Genomic DNA, 22,067 nt, shown 5'->3' on the forward strand with positions numbered 1-22,067 from the left:
GTGCTGTATTTAGACCCCTCTACCAAGAAATTTGTTTTGCATGCACACGTAACAAAATTGCGGTTTTTATCCAACGCAATTATAGGTTTGAACGTTGTTTTCAATTTAGACTTGTATATATATAGCAAGTCAAATGCGTTTTGTTAAAATATACTTTTTCACTTTTTTGGTCTTTTGGAAAATGTTGTTTGTGCTGTATTTAGACCCCTCTACCGAGAAATTTGTTTTGCATGCACACGTATAAAAATTGCGGTTTGTATCCAATGCAATCATAGGTTTGAACGTTGTTTTCAATTTAGACTTGTTTTCATTTTTTCTTTTGGGCTTCTATTATATTTGCCTTCGGGTTTATATGATCCGTTCATCCTATTTCGTCTCTTCAAAATTCAAGAGTCTATCCTAAATTGAGGTAAATTATATGGCCTTCCAAATACCGTTTCGATTCCTAACATCACTGAAGAGACATTAATTGTCGAAATCCGGATATGGTGTACTAATTTTTGCACCTTTTGTTTGCGATATACCATCTTTTCCACAAGTTTATTGTTTTCTGTTTGATATTTAATTAATAGTCAAGATCCATTTTGTTACATCTGGCGATACGTTTATTTGGCAATCGCCAATGGCAGTCAGCAGGGTTTAAGAACATCTGTCGTTCGACCTGCTAGTCAAATGCGTTTTGTTAAAATATACTTTTTCACTTTTTTGGTATTTTGGAAAATGTTGTTTGTGCTGTATTTAGACCCCTCTACCAAGAAATTTGTTTTGCATGCACACGTATAAAAATTGCGGTTTTTATCCAACGCAATCATAGGTTTGAATGTTGTTTTCAATTTAGACTTGTATATATATACAAACAAGTCTAAATTGAAAACATATATATATATATATATATATATATATGTGGACGTAACAGACGTACGTTTGTCTGATCTGACCCAGCCAAAAAACTTTTAATAATTATTCGTTCAGTGCGGTGTTAACATTGCCAATTTGTTGTGAGATGAGGACATGGCTACGGGTTGGTCTATAAAAATAACGAAAATTCGCAACCAACATTTAAAAAACAGCAATAGAATATTTACTATACTCAATACCCGGCTATGTAGACACATTCCAACAACACCTGCTCATGGGATATAATCAATGTCCACCAACCGGCTATATAAACATTCCGACAGCATCTGCTTATGGGATATTTACTATACTCAATACCCGGCTGTGTAGAAACATCCCAACTGCACCTGCGAATTTGGTATTTCAAGTACTATACTCAACACTTACCAAAATTCCAACAGCACATACTGCTTAATGTGTTTTTACTGTATACTCGCCACTCGGCTATTTAGTAACAGTCCACCAGCATATGCTTAATATGTTTATCTCCCATTTTGGTACGATATTCGGAATCGAGACAGTTATATCTAAAATTGAACTGTCGAGAGTGGATAAATATCGTATTGCACGAGATTTGGTAGTGGAATCTGTTTCTCTAATGATTTGAAAAAAAGATGTGGTCTATCTATGACGTCATCAGGCATGGTAGCTTTTTTCATGGCGTCAAGTGAAAATGGCCAAAAAAAAAAATATGTAAAAAACTTGATGTTCATATAAACCCACTTTGAAGGCTATATTATTCCTCGGCTATCTAAAAATCACTTTTTTTGCACAATAACTTTCAAAGTTTAAAAAAGTCACCAAGGCCAAAATACGAAACCAAACTCTGTGTATTGCTACCTCAAGTTTTCTGGGTAGTGTTTAGTGCGCTGTTGTTCGCCTTTTTGTATTTTGGTCATAATGATTTCGGATTTTTGGGACTTATTGGTTTTAACCCCCCTTTTTCTTGGTATTTTCTCGTCTTTTTCTTCCTGATGAAGATTAATCCAGAAAAGCGCTTCGGATGAAACAAATTTATGTGTTATTTTAATTTTACAGAAAGAAATGAATGACGAAATATAAGTACTTTGTCTACTTATGCACAGGTTGTTTGTGAAACTTTGAGTTTGATTTGATTGGCTTATATTCTGAAATATTTAAAATGACATGTCATTAAACTGGTCTTGGAAGATGCTGATGCTGTCATTTTCCCTTCAGATTTTCCGGGCCTTCACCAAAATGCATAGAATACTCATTGAGCGGAAAAAAGTAACAAAAAGGCGTTGACTTAGTCTGCAGGTATTTTAGTTCATTAATCCATAAAACTGTCCGTTTTTGTCTTTGTCTCAGCATTAATGAATTTACACTACACCATTTTCATGCTTTCATGTAGATGGTGTAGTGTTGGGTATCCGTCAATTTTGCATTGCGCAGCAGAGTAATATTATCACAACTTTAGATGAAGAATTCTTTCTCATAAAATATCAAATCTAAATATAACTAGAGGACGAATAACTCACTTGGATGTATTTTGCTCAAATAATAAATAGTATTTGTTTTTTGTTTATCAGAACCAAGGTGATAACTCATGATAAATACCTTACAAACAACATTTCTACATAATTTCTTTTCATTTCCTTCTATCTGTTCTTATAAATAGAAATCAAAAAGTAATTCCCGTAGCATTTCAATGTAAATTTTGACCTCTGAGGACAGCTATTTCTTTTGGAGTTTTTAAGTAACAACACTTGTTACAGAACTTCACTGGAACATCCGTGTCACCTTTTATTTCAATTGGTTCATTGGTTCTTGAGAAGACAGTTGCATGGATAAATGGACCCCTTTAAGTCATTTTTTGACATTTCATCATGAAAGAAGTAACAGCACTAACGTACGTACCTTCTCAACATTTCTGCATGTTTTTTTTTAATTCAACTCCATCTATTTTTCAAAGAAGAGCAAAAAGTAATTTCCCATGGGGTTTCAATTTAAACTTTGATCACTGTTGGAGGTCATATTGAATTTCGATCAACAACAAAGCAACAGCTCTTGTAAATAACCTTTCCAGGAACACATCCCGCAAGTTTTGTTTCAATCGATTCAGTAGTTTTTGAAAAGATCTATGAAAATCTGACTAAAGGAACCACTTTTTGACCCCTTGAAGTCATATTGGACTTTTCATCAGGACCAAAGTTAGTAAACAACACTTGGTAAGTAAGTACCTTCTATAAAGCATTTCTGTAATGTTTGTTTTCATATCATTAATTGCATCCATTCTTGAAAAGAATAGCAAAATGTAATTTCCCGTAGAGTTTCAATGGTCAAATTTGACCCAACGTCTAACGACCATTATAAATTTCTGTTCTAGCACTAAAACGACAACACTTGTTTTTAGACGACCATTATAAATTTCTGTTCTAGCACTAAAACGACAACACTTGTTTTTAGACGAAGTATCACATACATGTACCTGACCTGACAAACTTTGTTATATTCTGTTTAGTGCTTCTAAAAAATAAAATAAAAAACGATACAAACTAATGGACTGACGTCTAACGACGGACGCCAAGTGATGACAAAATCTCACGTTGGACTTTTGCCCTTGGCCAAGTGTGCTTAAATTGCATTTCGGTATTTAAAAAAAATATGTACAAATAAAAATGATCAGATTTAAATATTTAACTAAAACTGACAATAAATTACTTATTTTGCAAAATGCAATTATTTGAATATCCGTAAATGTTGACTATTGGAATAATGTCTATGTTATACGCCCTTTAGCTTATAACTTAAGTCTAACACATTTAGAAATGTTGTCTTATATGTAAGCATTTGTCACTCATCCATCATGTATATACGTTTTCATTAAAGGAACATTTTAGTTTTGTTAAAGCAAGATGTAATTTTTTCAATATATGTTTAAAATCTTTTTACAAGTACTTAAAAATTTAAAATTTCAACAAACTGTGTGAGCTTTTTTTCAAATGATGCGCATGTCAGTTACTGGTTGTTGGTAGTAAAGTTGATGTGATGCGATTGTTTTTGGATATAAAATCTTAGAAATTTTTTAAGTTCTTGACAACTCCATTATTATTATTTTGTTTTTAGTTTTTTTAAAGATAAAAGACGACACTAGAATTTAAAGGAAAGAATACCCAGCTGATCATCAACAATTATGTTTTCCATCTGGTCTACATTTGATTTGGATTACCCAACGATCTTCTGTTCAGGTTTTGTGGTATCAAATTTGCATGATATAGGTATTATTTCTGTTAACTAGGAAATGTCCATTATAAATTATTGGGTATAATGTTTTAAACTTTCCATTGAAAAAAGCAAAAAATTATTATAACAAAGCTACATTGTTCCTGTAAATACTATTTAAACAAATGTCAATACGTTTCTGTCGAACATATAAAGAAAGGCTGAACAAAATTGTGACTACTAAAAAATCTTTATAGATGGAAAAACATAAAATTATTCTTTCTTTTACCTAAAATGTTACGAGAAAAATTAGATTAAATTTAGGAATATCAGATAAAAAAATGACTGACATAAAATATAATTAACAAAAAACATGCACAACTCATACTTGACTGGATTTGATTGATGATATGTCGAGTTCTATGCCGCGTTTTTTCATGTATGTTTTGAATGACAACATAGAAGCATTGTCTACATCACTCTTTGATTCAGGCGGAGTTTTAACCTTCCCTAAAAACCCTTGCACGCTATAACTTTCTTCACAATCACTTAGTAAATGTCCTTCTTTCGATGATTCTGTTACATTATCAATATTAAGTGTTTTCAAATTTGATGACTGGTTATCCGAAGGAGTCAGTGACTGCGATTTAAAACCCAAAGAACTTGCTAATTCTTTTGAGTAATATACAGGCGACGAACTGCTACCGAACATTTTAGATGGATGTTGTGTGATTTGAAAATTTTCAATTTCTGCAATGGATTCGTTGTTCTGGTATGTATGTGATTTTGGAGAATGTCGTCGATTGGTTTTGATTATTTTGGAGCTACAAGGATTATAATTTGTACCTTGCAATCCGAAAGATTGCATACGGTCGTTTGAACTTGTATCCAGTTGATATGTACCGGACATAACGTTATTTAAATTAGTGTGTTTGTGGTCTCTTTGCTTTATATCAGTGTCTTTTATACGTCTTGCATATAATGCACTAGACGTTGGTTGAAGCAGAAATGAGACACACTCATCTGTTTCTTGTTTTCCTGCATTGTAATTTACAGGCGTATGTTCTTTAGCTGTTTGTGACTTATTTTTCTTCTGATCAAGGAAAAAACCTTGATTGGAATCTTTTACTTTGTTCACATGGTGGAGATAAAGTTCTGTCTTTTCATTACTTGAGACTTCTGGTGGTGCATATAAAAGTAAATTTTCTCCATTAGAATGTTTGTTGTTTGCCGACTGATAATTGTTTGGGCAATCGTCATACATCAGTTTACAACTTTCTTCTAGAGCTTCGTTAGTAAGTAGTGGACTTGTATCGTCACTTTGAGAAGTTTTACTGCACATTTGTCGTCTTTCTTGTGCGCTAGAGGGAGGATGTGATAAAAATATCTCATCGCTGTTAATGGAACTTTCAGAGTCATGTCTACCATGTCTTAGATTTTCTAACGGTTGATTAGATAACTTTCGATGACGTACTCCATCCGAAGAAACATAAGCATTGAAAAGTTCTTGATCAGTTTGAGATTCAGAATCTTGACGATAATTTCCACAATTTCCGTTTTTACGTTTTTCACTACTCTGACGCGAGCCGTCTTTTGAACTAATTGTGCTTAGTCGTCCATCATCGTCTTCGGACTTGGAATTTTCGTTGCGAGTCCATGGAAATTTCTTTTTTTCATTTGTTACGTATACATGTGTCGAATTATGACGAGTAAGTTTAAAATTTGGTGGAAGAGATGCAGTCTGTTCTCTTTCATGTGGATGGGGCTTCAGCTTTCCAAAAATGGACCTTTTCCTGAATACCGCATTTCCAGTTTTATCAAACAATTTTTTGTCCCTGTAAAATAATTACAATTACTAATAAATATTTCAAATTCATCAAACATACATCCATTTTAATGTCATGTTTCAAGTAATTATTTACAACAAATTGTGTTTTTGATAGGCTCTATCAGCAATGTTTGATTCACGTGGTCATTGAAGACAGCATTTGTTTAAAATAGTTCTTTCGATGTTGATTCACGTAATAACTGATTACGGTGCGATTTATGTAAGGTAGTAATTGTTTCAAGTATTTACTGACATTTTTTAATTAGTTCCTAGGACAAAAGCATTGTTCCACACTGTTGATGGCGGGAATTTGCTCGTGAATTGATTGGAGACAAACTATATGCTGTGTACCCATCAAAACAATCCAATAAAAAAGTTCTGCACGTGCATGCTTTTGTTTATGTTTGATTGATGAAAACATTTGTTTTAAATAACATTGAATAAAAAAGTAAGTATTTTGAACACTCATTAAAACACATCGCATCCACAAATTAGCTTGAGAAGAGCTATGAATACCAGAACTTTTCGAAAAATACTTAGACATTTTGTCTAAAAACCACTCATTATTATAGGCATTTCCTGAATTCTTACTTCAGCAGGGTAGCATTAAAATTTAGAAACTGAATAGAAATAAACAAAAGTTGTATTACAAATCAAGGTGGTATAAATGCTAATTTACCAGTATGTGTTCACTAACTTAGTCAAAATCAAATAACTGGAAAATATTAAATGCTACACTTCAAAGATTTAAAATTATTTTAATCATATCGTTAACAGCAAAATAAATATTGTTATAGTGCTAAACTTGATGTTGGAGACAATTTTTGATAAAATATTGCAAATTTTATATATTTTTGTAAATTTTTCATTGATTTTTTTTGTATCTAAAAGACAAAACATATAAAATAAGAGGCGATGTACGACATTGAAACATCGACACATATACCAAAACAAACAGTCTTCAACAATATGTCAGCAACACATCTACACATATAACCAAACAAAAAGTTTAACAATATATCAGAAGCACGTGAACACATACAAACAAACATAGTCTTTAACTATATTTCAGCAACACATAAACACATATAACCAAACAAACAGTCTTCAACAATATGTCATCAACACATCAACACATATAACCAAACAAACAGTCTTCAACAATATGTCAGCAACACATCAGCACCTATACCCAAACAAACAGTCTTCAACAATATGTCATCAACACATCAACACCTATAACCAAACAAACAGTCTTCAACAATATGTCAGCAACACATCAGCACCTATAACCAAATAAACAGTCTTCAGCAATATGTCAGCAACACATCAACACCTATAACCAAACAAACAGTCTTCAACAATATGTCAGCAACACATCAACACCTATAACCAAACAAACAGTCTTCAAAAATATGTCAGCAACACATAAACACCTATAACCAAACAAACAGTCTTCAACAATATGTCAGCAACACATCAACACCTATAACCAAACAAACAGTCTTCAACAATATGTCAGCAACACATCAACACCTATAACCAAAAAAACAGTCTTCAACAATATGTCAGCAACACGTCAACACCTATAACCAAACAAACAGTCTTCAACAATATGTCAGAAGCACGTCAACACATATAAACAAACATACAGTCAGAAGAAAATAGCTCTGGAAGATTTTCCAGAGCTATGAATTTCAGAACTTTTGTAAAAACAAAAAATACTTAGACATTTTGTCTAAAACCCGCTTGTTTTAGGAATTTCGTAAATTATGTCAGAAGCACGTCAATATATATAACCAAACTTACAGTCTTCAGCAATATGTCAGCAACACGCAAACACATATAACCAAACATACAGTCTTCAACAGTATGTCAGCAAAACATCTACATATATAACCAAACGTTGCTGTATATTATATTTTTTTTCGTACATTGTTTCTTACATAAATCAGGCCGTTAGATTTCTCGTTTAAATTGTTTTATATTTGTCATTTCGGGGTCTTTTAGAGCTGACTATGCGGTATGGGTTTTGCTCATTGCTAATGACCGTACGTTGACCTTTAGCTGTTAAATTCTATGTCATTTGGTGTCTGGTGGAGAGTTGTCTCATTGGCATTCATACCACATTTTCTTATTTTTATATATACAGTCTTCAACAATATGTCAGCAATATACACTACAAAAGTCAAAAAGTCTGAAAAGACCAGTTTTTGTCTGAATTTGCATGAATTTTTACTCGACATTCTTAATTTGTCTGAATAATTTAAAAAAATTCTTGACATAGTATGAATTTGTCTAATAAGGTTCTTGATTTTTCTTGACAAGTGTCTTATCAGTATGAACATTGTCTTAAAATTTCTCGACACTTCCTGTATCATCTGATAAGAGTCTGGATTAGTCTCGACCAATTCTTGACTGTCTTAAATTTGTCTCGATCTGTCTTGACATATTCTTGACATTCTTAATAATGTCTGAATATGTCTCGACATATTCTTGACATTCTAAATAATGTCTGAATATGTCTCGACACATTCTTGACAGTCTTAAATATGTCTTGACACTGTCTCAACAGTATAAATTTCGCCTGAAATGTGAACAGACTTATTCTGCACTGTTTATGACATTCTATTGCTGTTATATACACCTTTATTATGGCTAAACTAAACTTTGAAGAATCAAGGATTAATTTGGTATAGTAAGATACCCTTTTGGTGCAACTAAGTTGGAATACCCTGAATAATCCCCCATGTAGTTTAATTTTGATTTATTTTTATTAAATATTTAAGTAATTGTTTTCACTTGGAATATAAGTCGAAGGTATTGACAAATAGCATTTAGATTTTTGCCGTTCGCAAAACTGCCAGTCAAATTTGCTTTACTAAAATAGGTGTCTTGTATCTCTTTTGGACCCCACATTTCATCTTTTGGGTTTGTGTTGCTAAAAAAAGAGGAGGGGGGGGGAGGGCTTTCGTTTAGGTCAAAGAATTTGTTCCCATCTTGATTCAAAAACCTTATTCATTTTTTAGAACAACCCAAAAACATTTTTTTATTCAAATTTGAGTGTTGAATTTTATAATTTTTTATCAAAAATAAATATTTGTGATAACTCCTTCCTGAAAAGAAAAAATGTTTAGATCTATATTATGCATGTCTGTTTGAGAACCATTTCATAAGACCGATGATTTCTCTAGAAATCATTGATGGGACCCATTATAAATACATTTTTTTTATTATTCCTGGAGTAGATAATAATTTTCTTTTAATCTTTGAGAATTATTCAATTTGTATTTATGTTAAAATAATTAACTTTTTAATTTTGATGAAGAAAATCCATTTCAATTCAATTTTTCATTTTCATCTATCAACAAACTTTTTAAATTGTAGTGGCATGGTCGGTCAACTGATAAGTTGTATGGCTGATTACAGGTAAAGCAATAACTTCTATTTGACAGTTGCGTGTACTCTGGGGTGTGGAATACCTTAATTTTATGGGGAACATCCTGTCCATGTGTAATACTTAATATATTCCAACAGATGACATTACACAAATTTTTCTTCTGTTAAATGAATGATTTGTATATCATCATAATTTGCTATTTATATAAACCACATTTTGGTATAATAATTATTTACCATATCAACATTGAATATTATGAATGTAGAATTAAATATGTCTACAGTATGATTGGTTTGAATCATTTAATTTATAAGATTTAGGAATCAAAATTTGTAATTATTTAAAAACCGATATTGAAATTGTTTTATATCAACACACCCACATTTGAATTATTTTATACTTTAGATTTCATAGCCATATTTGCATTTGTAAAAATATTTATATACCCAAATTTTCAATTATTTTACATGCCCAACTTTCGTTTTTGTTGTAAAGAAGTGTAACTTGAAACAACAGTATATCATATAAAGAGAAATAAAGATTAAAGTTATATCATGAATATTGGTCATGATTTGTAAAACTCAGAACTGTCAAGTAAATTTAAGACACGATTCAAAATGTTCAGAATATGTCAAGCCATACTGAGAAAAAATAAGAATGTCGAGAATATGTCGAGAAATTTCAAGACAGTATTCAAATGTCAAGAATTTGTCAAGAAATTTTAAGACCATATTCAGAATGTCGAGAATATGTCGAGTAAATTTCATACAAATTTAATATAAATGAGAATTTGTCAAGGAAAATTAAGACACAAGTCATACTTTTGGAGAATGTCGAGTAAAAGTTCATGCAAATTAAGACAAAAACTGGTCTTTTCAGACTTTTAGACTTTTGTAGTGATATCAATAACAGGCTAACACATATTACCAAACATGCAGTCTTCAACCATATGTCAGTAACACATCAACACATATAACCAAACATACAGTCTTAAGCAATATGTCAGTTATCATACGTCAACACATATAACCAATCATACAGTATTAAAACATATGTCATCAATATGTCAGCAACACATCAACACAAATAACCAAACATGCTGTTTTCAATGAAATGTTAGCAACACATCAACACATATACCCAAACACACAGTCTTCAACAACATGTCAGCAACACATCAACACATATACCCAAACATACAGTCTTCAACAATATGTCAGCAACACATCAACAGATATACCCAAACATACAGCCTTCAACAAAATGTTAGCAACACGTCAGCACATATACTCAAACAAACAGTATTCAATAATATGTCAGGAACACATAAACACATATACCCAAGCATACAGCCTTCAACAAAATGTTAGCAACACATCAACACATATACCCAAACATACAGTCTTCAACAATATGTCAACAACAAATAAACCGTGACATATAACCAAACATACAGTCTTCACCAATATGTCATTGGGACATCAACACATCAACAAATATAACCAAACATACAGTCTTTAACAATATGTCAAGCTTCTTTTCATCTGTTACAATTTTGATTTCGGTAAGAATGACATTTTTCTTTTGGGACAAAATAGCAAAACAATTGTTAGCATCTGTTTTAATCACATTAAATATTTAAAATTTGGTACATGTTTAGAAGCTCGATGTATACACGTGAAGCTGTGATGCAGTGAATTTTAGCATACCTTAAAAGACGTTTTAAAAATAGGAGTGAAATAACACCAGGGGAAATTTGCCCGACCTGCCCTTGCCTGATTTTTTTTAATGCTAATGGTATATAGACCATAAAAAAATTCAAATTTGTCAATTCGAAAATGAAGAAATGACAATGTAAATACGAACAAACCAGAACTTTTGACCTAAGGTGTGACTTATACCCGTGCAACAGATAGTTAGTGAGGACAATTGAAAATCCGGCTATACAATACAACTTTATTTTATTTATTTTTTTAACAATTCTGTTTATATCTGACTGTTAGTTTTTTACATTGACTACCGATCTATTAACCAATCTTTTACATTTAATTTCATTCTTAGTGTCTACTCAGAAACAGAAATTTTGCGCTGCGGTATCAACTTGAATCGATGATTATCGTGAATTTTATCTTACGTCAGAAACAATAGAAGTAGTCAACATTTAACGAGACATTCACTGGTCGTTAAATCGTTGATTTATAACTTGTCAGTTTGTTCACATTTCAAGCTGTCAGTATCTAAGACAGCTTCGGTTTTTTAATAGATAGAATCAATGAATTCCAACATTTAATAGACTTTCCTTTTTCCATTGGTTTTGCTTAATAAGTGTTGTGACAGGCTAATTGTTTTGATAAACTACACTTGGTTTGAAGTATACCTAAATAGCATTCAGGAAATTTCTTAAAAGGAATTATGCGTCCTCTATTTAAATGCATTTTCTGGATAATACTAGTAAAAGCTGGTAAATCAGATTTTCAAAGATCATATTAATCAACTTATCATGAAATGTAAGTCTTAAATGTACAATATATTGAACAGTCGTATTCACCTTTACGACAACAAGATACTTTTTGATTGGAAATATTAGTAGTGGCTAACCGCATATAGATAAAAGACAATATTTAATATACAACACATCTAGTTGTAAATGAACTAGATTTCCTTTCCTAGATTTAGATAGTTCAGTTATACACGGGAAACTGTACACTAAAATTTACTACAAAAGGAACGATTTTTCTTTCCCTATTATTAATTTTTTCCTTTTTTGGATGGTGATGTTCCTTTGGCACCATCTTACGGTGTTTATATTTCATATTTTCGATATGCCCGTGTCTGTAGTGACGTTTTGGATTTCAATGAATGTAATCTATGTATTACTGGTAAATTATTAAATCAGGGATTTCGTTTCCATAAATTACTTAAAACCTAAATTCTTCCATAGATACAAAGATTTGGTTTGGAAGTTTGGCTGTACCCGTAGAAAACTTATTTCAAACGGGATAGCACATCCTAATTTTTTACGGAGATGTTGTTTACCGAGCCCGGAAATTTAGATACGATCTGGGTAAACTTATCGATCCTTTAAATAAACTTATTCTAAAAGCTTACCAATTCAACACTGTAATTAGATCTTTCAATATTGGTTTTATTGGTTTAAATATTAATTTTGTTATCAGTAAATTAAAACCAAACTAATATCATTGTTATATACATTTACATATTCACGGTTCTTCAATCTGTCGATACCTGTATTTTGGCATTGCACAAGGTCATGTTCTCTGACTGTTAATGACGTCTTTACACTAAATCCATTGGACGTTGGATGTGTACTGATTGATACTTTAGTCTTAGATACATCATTTTTTTATTAGTTGTTCTTGGCTTTGAACTAAGTAACCGCTAGTACTCTCAGATCTGTACTTGTTGTTTTTTTGTTGTTGTAGGGATATATAAATACCCTGCCACGTCCGGTCTGTGTTTGTGTTACTTGTTTTTTTTCTGCTTTGTATCGATCTGATGAGTTAAGCCCTTTCAACTGACTTTTATAGTTCGTTCATGTGTTGTAATGTTACACCCCTGGCGCCCTCTAAAATTTTTAACCCCGCCACATGATGTATGTGCCTGTTCCAAGTCAGGAGCATGTAATTCAGTGGTTGTCGTTTGTTGCTGTACATCATATTTGTATTTTGTCCATTGTTTTTTTACATAAATCAGGCCGTTAGTTTTCTCGTTTGAATGGTTTTACATTTGTCATTTCGGGGCCTTTTATAGATGACTATGTGGTATGGGTTTTGCTCATTGTTGAAGGCCGTACAGTGACCTATAGTTGTTAACTTCTATGTCATTTGGTCTCTGGTGGATAGTTGTCTCATTGGCAAATTATACCACATCTTTTTATATGATATGGTTATAAAACATCAGGATTAGTTTTGTTTTGTGCTCAAATTCGTCGTCGTCATATGCGTGTCAAATTAAATGGTTAAAAAGTAATTAATTCCAATTGGGTGATGTTTCATATCTCAACTTAGTTTTTACTAACGAATTGTTTTTTTCCATTTACTTTTCATATATTAATGACAATTCACAAATGAAAGTAAATTATCTGAAGAAAAAAAAACACATTTGCAAAGGTAAAAATGCACACACAAAAATCGTTAATTCGAAAATCCATCACCCAAAACAGTAATTTTCGTGACATAAGGCCAACAGATCTGAAAAGTGACATTTATTATCTTCAGTTGCCACCAAAAATAACAGAACTAAGAAAAAAAGTGTAACAAAGTTTCTTCTCAAACAATAAGAAGTTAGAAAATTTTCTACTGCACCTAATAAGTGCCTAAGTGAAGAGTAGCTACTGAATATGAAGTAAACCTGATTTGCTGTAGAGCTTGAGTTTAATGTAAAACATGTGTTATATCAGAACAACATAATACTAGAAACCAATCGATGGGTGTCGTAATACTAGGAACCCACACCAATCGCTGTTTGTCGTAATACTAGGAAGCCACACCAATTATAGGGTGTCGTAATGCTAGGAACCAACACCAATCGCTGGGTGTCGTAATACTAGGAAACCACACCAATCGCTAGGTGTCGTAATACTAGAAATCTACACCAATCGCTGGGTGTCGTAATACTAGGAACTCATACCGATCGCTGGGTGTCGTAATACTAGGAACCCACACCAATTGAAGGGTGTCGTAATGCTAGTAACCCACACCAATCGCCGGATGTCGTAAAAATTAAGAACCCACACCAATCGATGAGTGCTGTAAAGTTATTGTATTGAATTAGCACAAAATTATCATACTTTAGAAGCGACTGACTAAACAATTCAGGCATTATGCTACATGCATATCACGACGAAAGTATTTCAAATGCTTGCTTTACCGTCAAGCATTCATCAGAGGCTTTGAATACGTAATAAATAATACACGTAGTGTAAGCATATTTTGACATGTAATACATATTTTTCGTGCACTATCTCTTCGGAAAAGAAATAAATGCAATATCTGATAGATCTGCGACAAAGGCCACAAGTCGTAAAACACGTATAGATATATAGAAACTGAAATACAATATAAATGATCTGTGATTTTCATATCACATTTACCAAGTCATCAACAAAAGAAAACAACTACATAATTTATACTGCACCGCAAAGTTTCAGGTTACAATATCTCCGACAATATACCAAGTCTATAGTTTGTCAATAATGTAGTTATAGTAAATTAGTTCCTAAGACAATTTATATTGTTTCTGGGCTTATTTAGCTCATGAACTTTTTGCCTTTACTTGATATAAGCTGAGATAAAACCATTTCTCTTTATAAATGAAACTGTCACTTTTAGTATGCGATTATCTTGATCAATAATGATTTACTCACCATGTGAGGATGGATATAAAATAAATATACAAATAATAATTGGTTAAACAAACGCCTATTAAAACCATGTAAAGGATAGGAGACTTACGATTATTCTTGTATCTGAATTTCCACATTTTTTCAAATCCTACTAAGATAACAGCCTCATTTGTGTTCTATTGGGTTATAAGGACATTATGTCGTACTTCCGAAAATAAAAACATGTGTAAACGGTTAAAGATGTCAATTTTGGAAGATTTCAACAATAATATGAATATGTCCTTCTGACGGAAGCAAAACTTAACAAAAACATGTACACTTTGCAATATAGTATCAAAATGGTTTTCAACAGCAATGTGTACAGTAACGCTGAACAGTGTTTTACTTTTATGGATATTTGTTAAATTGTTGATTACCTATTAAACCACAATTTCTTAAATATAAAAATTGCGCTGGATTACAACAACTAGCGGGTTTTAATTATACTCTATATATACTCTATATATACATGTTTATATTTTTATGTATCTTGCAGCAAACCTAGTTTTCAAAAAAAGTATATTGCGGTTGAAAATTTACAATTGTTCTTTTTGGGAGATGCAACGAAGGTTTTTCAATAAAGTCGTTTTACTTACGCTCCTTCTGTCTTATCAACAGAGTTGTAGGACACTGATCCAAAATGACATCGAACGTCTTTTGATGTGGTAAAAGCACTACGTGTGTTCTTCTCTGGTGCCCAAACAATAACATAAACTTTTGGGAAGAAAAGCAATACAAGTGAAACAGATGCACTAAGACTGATGGCTATAGATAATGTGAAAACTTTTGGGTCACTTCCGAAATAAATGGCAAAAAATCCTAACCAAATCACACAAGTCGTATACATGGTAAATCCGATGAATTTAGCCTCATTAAAGTTTTCTGGTAGGTTTCGAGTTTTAACAGCATATAATGTACACATAAATATAAGTAAAAGATCAAACCCAAGAGGTACTACAATACCAAGAGTTGTTGTGTTACAGATTAGTCTGACACGACGAGTAGTTGGATAATCTAATGTGCAGTCTGCTGGTTCTATAATTAGCATGACAGTTATAACGGCGCACTCAACACCGACTAAAATGCACGAAATAATCACTTGAGAGGATGCACTCATAAAGCGTGGTTTCTTGGTGATTATTTTTTTCGTCCCTTCCAAAATTCTTGCGATCCTATTTGTTTTTGTCACAAGCGCTCCATAAATCATAGAAAACGATATTCCCGGCAATATTCTTGTTAAATAACAAGTAACAATAGTAGGTTTAGCAACAAGTACAAAGTTACAGGAATATGCAACAAGAATGCCAATCATAATAATGTACATGAGTTCTCTGGTGGAAGCTTTGACTACTGGAGTATTGTGATGTCGCATGAATATGACACTTATCCATAATGTAACAAAGATTCCAAATGATGCCACTATCAAAGCAATCATAGCCTCACTGTCCGCCCAGCTCATGTTCTCTATCGGTAACTTCCGACAAGCTGCAAAATCAAAAGAGCAGAATGAAAAATCAAGAGTAGTTTTCTGTATTGTTTAACCTATTGCCAAATTTCTGTGTTGTCTTTTGGATATTTTTAAAAGTTAAAGCATGTTAAAAAGCAATTACGTTATAGTAAAGTTTTTGAAAACAAGCCGAGTCGGTAGTTGTCGTTTAATCTGCACGGTTCGAGTGTCCCTTCTTGGCCAGAACGAGTTCGTGTTAAGGATCATACCAACCGTGAAGGTTAAATGACATGTACCGATTTGATTACCCAATAACAGTTTTCGCATAACAGTTTTTCCGCGAAACATTTCCTACTGCTCATTAAGTACTAGTAGTCAGAAAGGACGCTTTTTCACAGGAGTTATCGGTGGACGATATTATATTGTCACAAAAAAAAAAAAAATAGAGGACGCTTAATGTAAATTTAGAATACATTTCTGAAGAGTTTCCTTCTAATATGATTGACGAGAATGCATCTGGAGATTTAAACCGCAGGTGCTTTTTTATATATAAATATATATATATATATATTTGAGTACGTTTAAACAAGTGACATCTCTACGACAGATCCATCTATTGGATCACCAGTGAAGGTGATACACGGCTGAAAACACATATTATATTCAATATCACTGAAGAGACATTAATTGTCGAAATCCGGATATGGTGTACCAATTTTTGCACCTTTTGTTTGCGGTATACCAATTTTTGCACCTTTTGTTTGCGGTATACCATCTTTTTTGCAAGTTTATTGTTTTCTATTTGGTATTAAATTAATAGTTAAGATTCATTTTGTTACATCTGGTGATCCGTTTATATGGCAATCGCCAATGCCAGTTAGCAGGGTTTAAGAACATCCGCTGTTCGATCTGCTAGTCAAATGCGTTTTGTTAAAATATACTTTTTCACTTTTTTGGTCTTTTGGAAAATGTTGTTTGTGCTGTATTTAGACCCCTCTACCAAGAAATTTGTTTTGCATGCACACGTATAAAAATTGCGGTTTTTATCCAACGCATTCATAGGTTTGAACGTTGTTTTCAATTTAGACTTATATATATATATATATATATACTAGTATATAACAAAAATTAGAAATTAAAATTTGATGTGACGGCATGGTAAGTAAAATTATCATCCTTTATGAAAGACAAAACCAGCTGATCTGCAAGTTATACGATCTACTTGCCACTGTACATCATGTACTGTGTTACAACCATAGATAAAGCCGACGAGGAAAGGCATTACCAGACTAACGAAAGCCATATTTTATATATCCTAGTTGTTCGAGTAGTCTAGTAGTTAATAGTATAGTTTTTGAAAAAAGGGAGTCGGTAGTTGTCGTTTAATTTGCACGTTTCGGGTGACCCTTCTTGACCCGAACGAGTTCTTGTTAAAGGGTCATAACAACCGTGCAGGTCAAATGACTTGGAAATTATATAAAATCTCCTTATTTTGATATTTAATCACTTTTTTTTTAATTTTCCTTCCAATTTGCTAATCAGGAAGGATGTAAATATTCCATATATCAGTAAAAAAACCATTGGCTATGGACGCAAATGTTGATTTCATAATTTCTACGCAGTTTTAAAAGAAAATGCCGTGTTCGTTATTTAATGTCGAAATGGGAGTAAATAATGACGAGAAGAAGTGTGGCATGTTAATAAGTTGAATTCTCTGGAGTCAGTGTGAAATAGTTTATATTGCATCAATGGACATACTTGTGCATTCAATCTATCAGAAAAATTCAAATAATTTTACAATATCCGCACTATTGCCGAAATCAATAGAACTAAATTAAAAACAAAACAAAAGTCCCAAGATTCAGCTAAAATCAATAAGAGGTAAATTAAGCAGAACATCTCCAGTTATTATAACTCGAATTCATTAAATAAATCTAAAAACAATAAAAATAACATCGGGTATTATTCAGCATTTAGTCCTCCATTCCTACATTCAGGAGTACATTCACAAGTTGTGCTATACCCCCAGCATGGTACATTTTCCGGAAACGCGCGGTTAGTGGGGTTCGATCCTAACAAGTACGGCAATTGTAGCTAGGAGATACATTTTTGACGTATTTTATACCAAAATAATGATATTTTCAGATTTTACGAAGCATTTTGCGCCTCCCTTGAATCTATCCTCTCAAACAATTAAGGAAAATAATTGACTAAAAGACATGCACATGACAGTCAAAAGCAAATGAGCAAATTGTACATAAATTAAACATCGTTGCACTAGGCACTGTTATGTATATCAAGTTAGCATCGAGTGAGATGGTTGTTGTTTCGGATAACAGATAACATCTTTGTATATGTAAGAGTATGATAATCTATCATTCTTTAACAAACTTAGAATATTTCAATGCTCAAGGCTCAATAAACTCATCAATGATACTAGATTTATAATTTTGTATGCCAGAATCGCGTTTCGTCTACAACAGACTTATCAGCAATGTTCGAATGAAAGTTAAAAGGCAAAATAAAGCATGCAAGAGTATTGATAACCCAAAATTCCAAAAGGTTTTGCCAAATACAGCCAAGATAAGCTTTTCCCTCGGTAGAAAGTCCTTAGTAATTCGAACAAATGACCTATGAATGGTTTTAATCAATAACTGGCTTCATTGTCATTGCCATGTTTATAAGTAATGCATGACTTGCTATTTATGCATTCCTTTTGTGGATCGGTCATCGTTATATAGGGATTTTTTCATATTATATGGGAAATATATAAATAATGTGTGTGTTAGACATTAGATGACACAACAGATACGATGCAATTGTAGGAATTGTACTAGTTTCCTTATTGTGAGTATGAATGTTAATCATGTAATCTTTTCGTGAGGAAGCAGCTTTTTGTTTATTTACAGTTAAAAGCAATAAATTCGAAATTATTGTTACAAATAAATTTTATTCCACAGCCAATATTTTATTGCAACTCTTTAATATGACAAAAGACTATTTCATTAATAACATTAACTGTACCAATTTTTCTGCACCAGATGCAAATTTCGACAATCAATATCTCTTCAGTAAAGCTCGAGACTTCACAATTTGAAAATCCCAAATCTAATACAAACGTTAAAGAGCTGAAAACAGACCTAAAATGTTATTGTCAAATCCGGTCGAGGAGATTTTTGCATGAGAGAGATATATTCCTAAATTAAAAATAATTTCCAAAATTCTATAACAGCAGATTTTAATCAAACAATATTCGTATTTTCATGCCAGTTCTTCTAGTAGCAATACAATAAAAATTTAATCACCCCTCCTGATCATCCATGCATAGATACTAAGTACATGGAAAAAGTATGTACTATGAAACTTTGAAGGGAAATTCGAGCAATTTGATTGGACGATTGGACGAGATGTTGAAAATAAATTCTAATTAAAAACATTGCAATGACAATGAAACATATTCTTGTATAAAACCAATCAAAAGATGATTTGAGCCTTGAGCACTTTATTATATTCTAAGTTTACATATACATAGAAACAACTTTAGTACGAAATCGTAATGATTAAATCCTACGATTGTCTGATGATTTGAAGATATTTTAGGCTATAAAAACAGTTTTACCACCAGTTTCAATGTAATTATGAAATTTGTTTATTTAACAGTTATGTATACGTTCATTTGTATATGGAAGTAATGTTGTCGGTGATGCTACCCTGTTGTTATATGGATGTAATTTTGTCGGTGATGTGACTCTGCTGATATATGGAGGTATTGTTGTCAGTGATGTGATGCTGTTGTATATACGTTCTGTTGTTAAATGGAGGTAAATATTGTCGGTGATGTTACCATGTTGTTATATGGAGGTAATGTAGATGGCTATGTAACCGTTATTATATGGAGGGAATGTTGTGATGTGACCCTGTTGCTATATGGAGGTAATGTTGTCAGTGATGTGACCCAGTTGAATTTTACTATTGTCTGGCTAATCATCTCTTGTATTTTATTCAAAATTCATCTGACAAAAATATATCAAGATTGTTAATTTCTAAAGATATCTACAAAACTCAATGATATTCTTTAAACTGACTTTACGTCTTTTTTGGTGTTATTTGGGTTTATCATTAGTAACTTTTGAATCTCCGATATATGATTTGGAGCAACAGTGACGATAAACACACTTTCGAAGTTGGCATATGTGCTTCAAACTTATTTCGACATCTTGTAATTTTGCTTTCCGTTGAAAGAAAAAAAAAACAAATTGTACAATTCGCACATTTGTTGATTTGTTAAATAGCATGAAAAACAATGAACCACACAACGACATAGTGACAGTTAAGTAAGTGAATTCACAATAAATTATTCATTTGGCAAAACGTATAAAATGACTGCAATTCCTTTTTACCCCATATACCTTAAGGATGGTATATACTGACCCGACAGATCTTCGTTAGGCCACCACCCTTTACTGCAAGGTTTACAAGTTTCCTCGTCCAACATAATCTCATTATCCTCACATTTTGTGCATTTCCAACAGCACTTGATATTAGTTTCGATATTCTGAAAGGAGATAAATGTAGTATTAAATAAAATAATGTTAATTTACTGTTAATTATCTTAATAACCAAATTGTTATTGTCATAATGATTCAGAATTTTCGAATATTCTTTATAGTAAGGAACTTAAAATGTTTAAAAATTATTTCAATTACAAGACATCATTAAAAAAATGAAAACAACAAGTTATTAATTTTATAATGATACCCGGGAACTGATTGTCCACCCACAGAGGTATGGACCCAGTGCTGTAAAAAATGAAAGCAACACGTTATTAATTTCAGGCGTCCGAAGCGCTTTTCTCGATTTACCTTCATCAGGAACGCTCAAAGCCAAATATTTAAAAGCCGAGGATGTATTCGAACCGAAACAGTTGAAGAGCTATATGACCAAAAATCTACCTAAAAAATTAGCCAGATTCACCTAAGGTCAACTTTGCTTGCGGAAGTTGAAACCTTAATTTCTTTATAATTTCAAAATTTATAAACGGGCAATTTTAAATAGGTTTGTTATAAATCATGTCAGTACCAAAGTACTGACTTCTGACTGATGATACCATCGGGCACTGATAGTCCACCCACAGAGGTATCAACCCAGTGCTGTAAAAAATTGAAAACTACACGTTATTAATTTCATGCGTTCGAAACTCTTTTCTGGATTTACCTTCCTTAGGAACGCTCAAAGCCGAATTTTTGAAAGCCGAGGATATATCCGAACCGAAACAGTTGAAGAGTTATATGACCAGAATGTACCTAAAAAAAGATATTCGAAAAGTGTTCAAATTTTCGTTTGCCAAATTTGTTTTATCAAATGCACACCTGTTACACCGAATTTCGAATGTTATTACAGTTTCAGTTTAATACATGAATACTCCTTCTAATTGAAAAATGTAATCTTATGAAGTCGAAATCAAAAGATATAAAAACTTCACTGGTAAAAATGAGGGACATTAACCTTCTATTCACAGGGCGGTCAAACACTTCCTAACATCCAAGACCTACCTTAACAAATCCTTTCTTACAGGGCTCACTACATACAGATGTCATAGGTTTCACCTTTCCAATTCTTGGCCAATAAATATTGTCTTCATCAATAATTAGATGTCCTGTCTCCCATGAACCTACCATAATGTATTTGTACGACACGTTTCCAAAGTCATCCTTTATTTCTTGGAAATTCATTATATCGTATCTGTAATAAATCAGAATATAGTGACTACAAAATATTAGACTAAAAAGGAAATACACAAAGACACTCTAACACAATTAACAAACAAAAAAAAACAATACAAGATACAAAGAACTATACATAGGTCTTACTAAAGATTTCTAATTGGGAAAATGTTCTTCCCATGAAT

The 22,067-nt window shown here is 32.4% G+C and overlaps 1 protein-coding gene across 1 annotated transcript in view; it reads right to left on the reverse strand.

Annotated features, from left to right (window-relative positions):
- Nucleotides 1-4,311: 4,311 nt before the first annotated feature.
- The window catches only part of LOC127724753 (metabotropic glutamate receptor 1-like), an 84,593-nt gene continuing 66,837 nt past the window's right edge, over nt 4,312-22,067 (reverse strand). The window contains exons 5-8 of the mRNA XM_052231850.1: nt 21,712-21,901; nt 20,591-20,714; nt 15,309-16,197; nt 4,312-5,915 (exon numbers count right to left, since the gene is read on the reverse strand). Of these exons, the coding sequence (XP_052087810.1) occupies nt 4,463-5,915; nt 15,309-16,197; nt 20,591-20,714; nt 21,712-21,901 (2,656 nt within the window). The 3' untranslated portion in view covers nt 4,312-4,462. The remainder of the gene's footprint in view (nt 5,916-15,308; nt 16,198-20,590; nt 20,715-21,711; nt 21,902-22,067) is intronic.

Source organism: Mytilus californianus, unplaced genomic scaffold, assembly GCF_021869535.1.
Source record: "Mytilus californianus isolate M0D057914Y unplaced genomic scaffold, xbMytCali1.0.p SCAF_14, whole genome shotgun sequence".
In the NCBI taxonomy this organism is placed as follows: domain Eukaryota; kingdom Metazoa; phylum Mollusca; class Bivalvia; order Mytilida; family Mytilidae; genus Mytilus; species Mytilus californianus.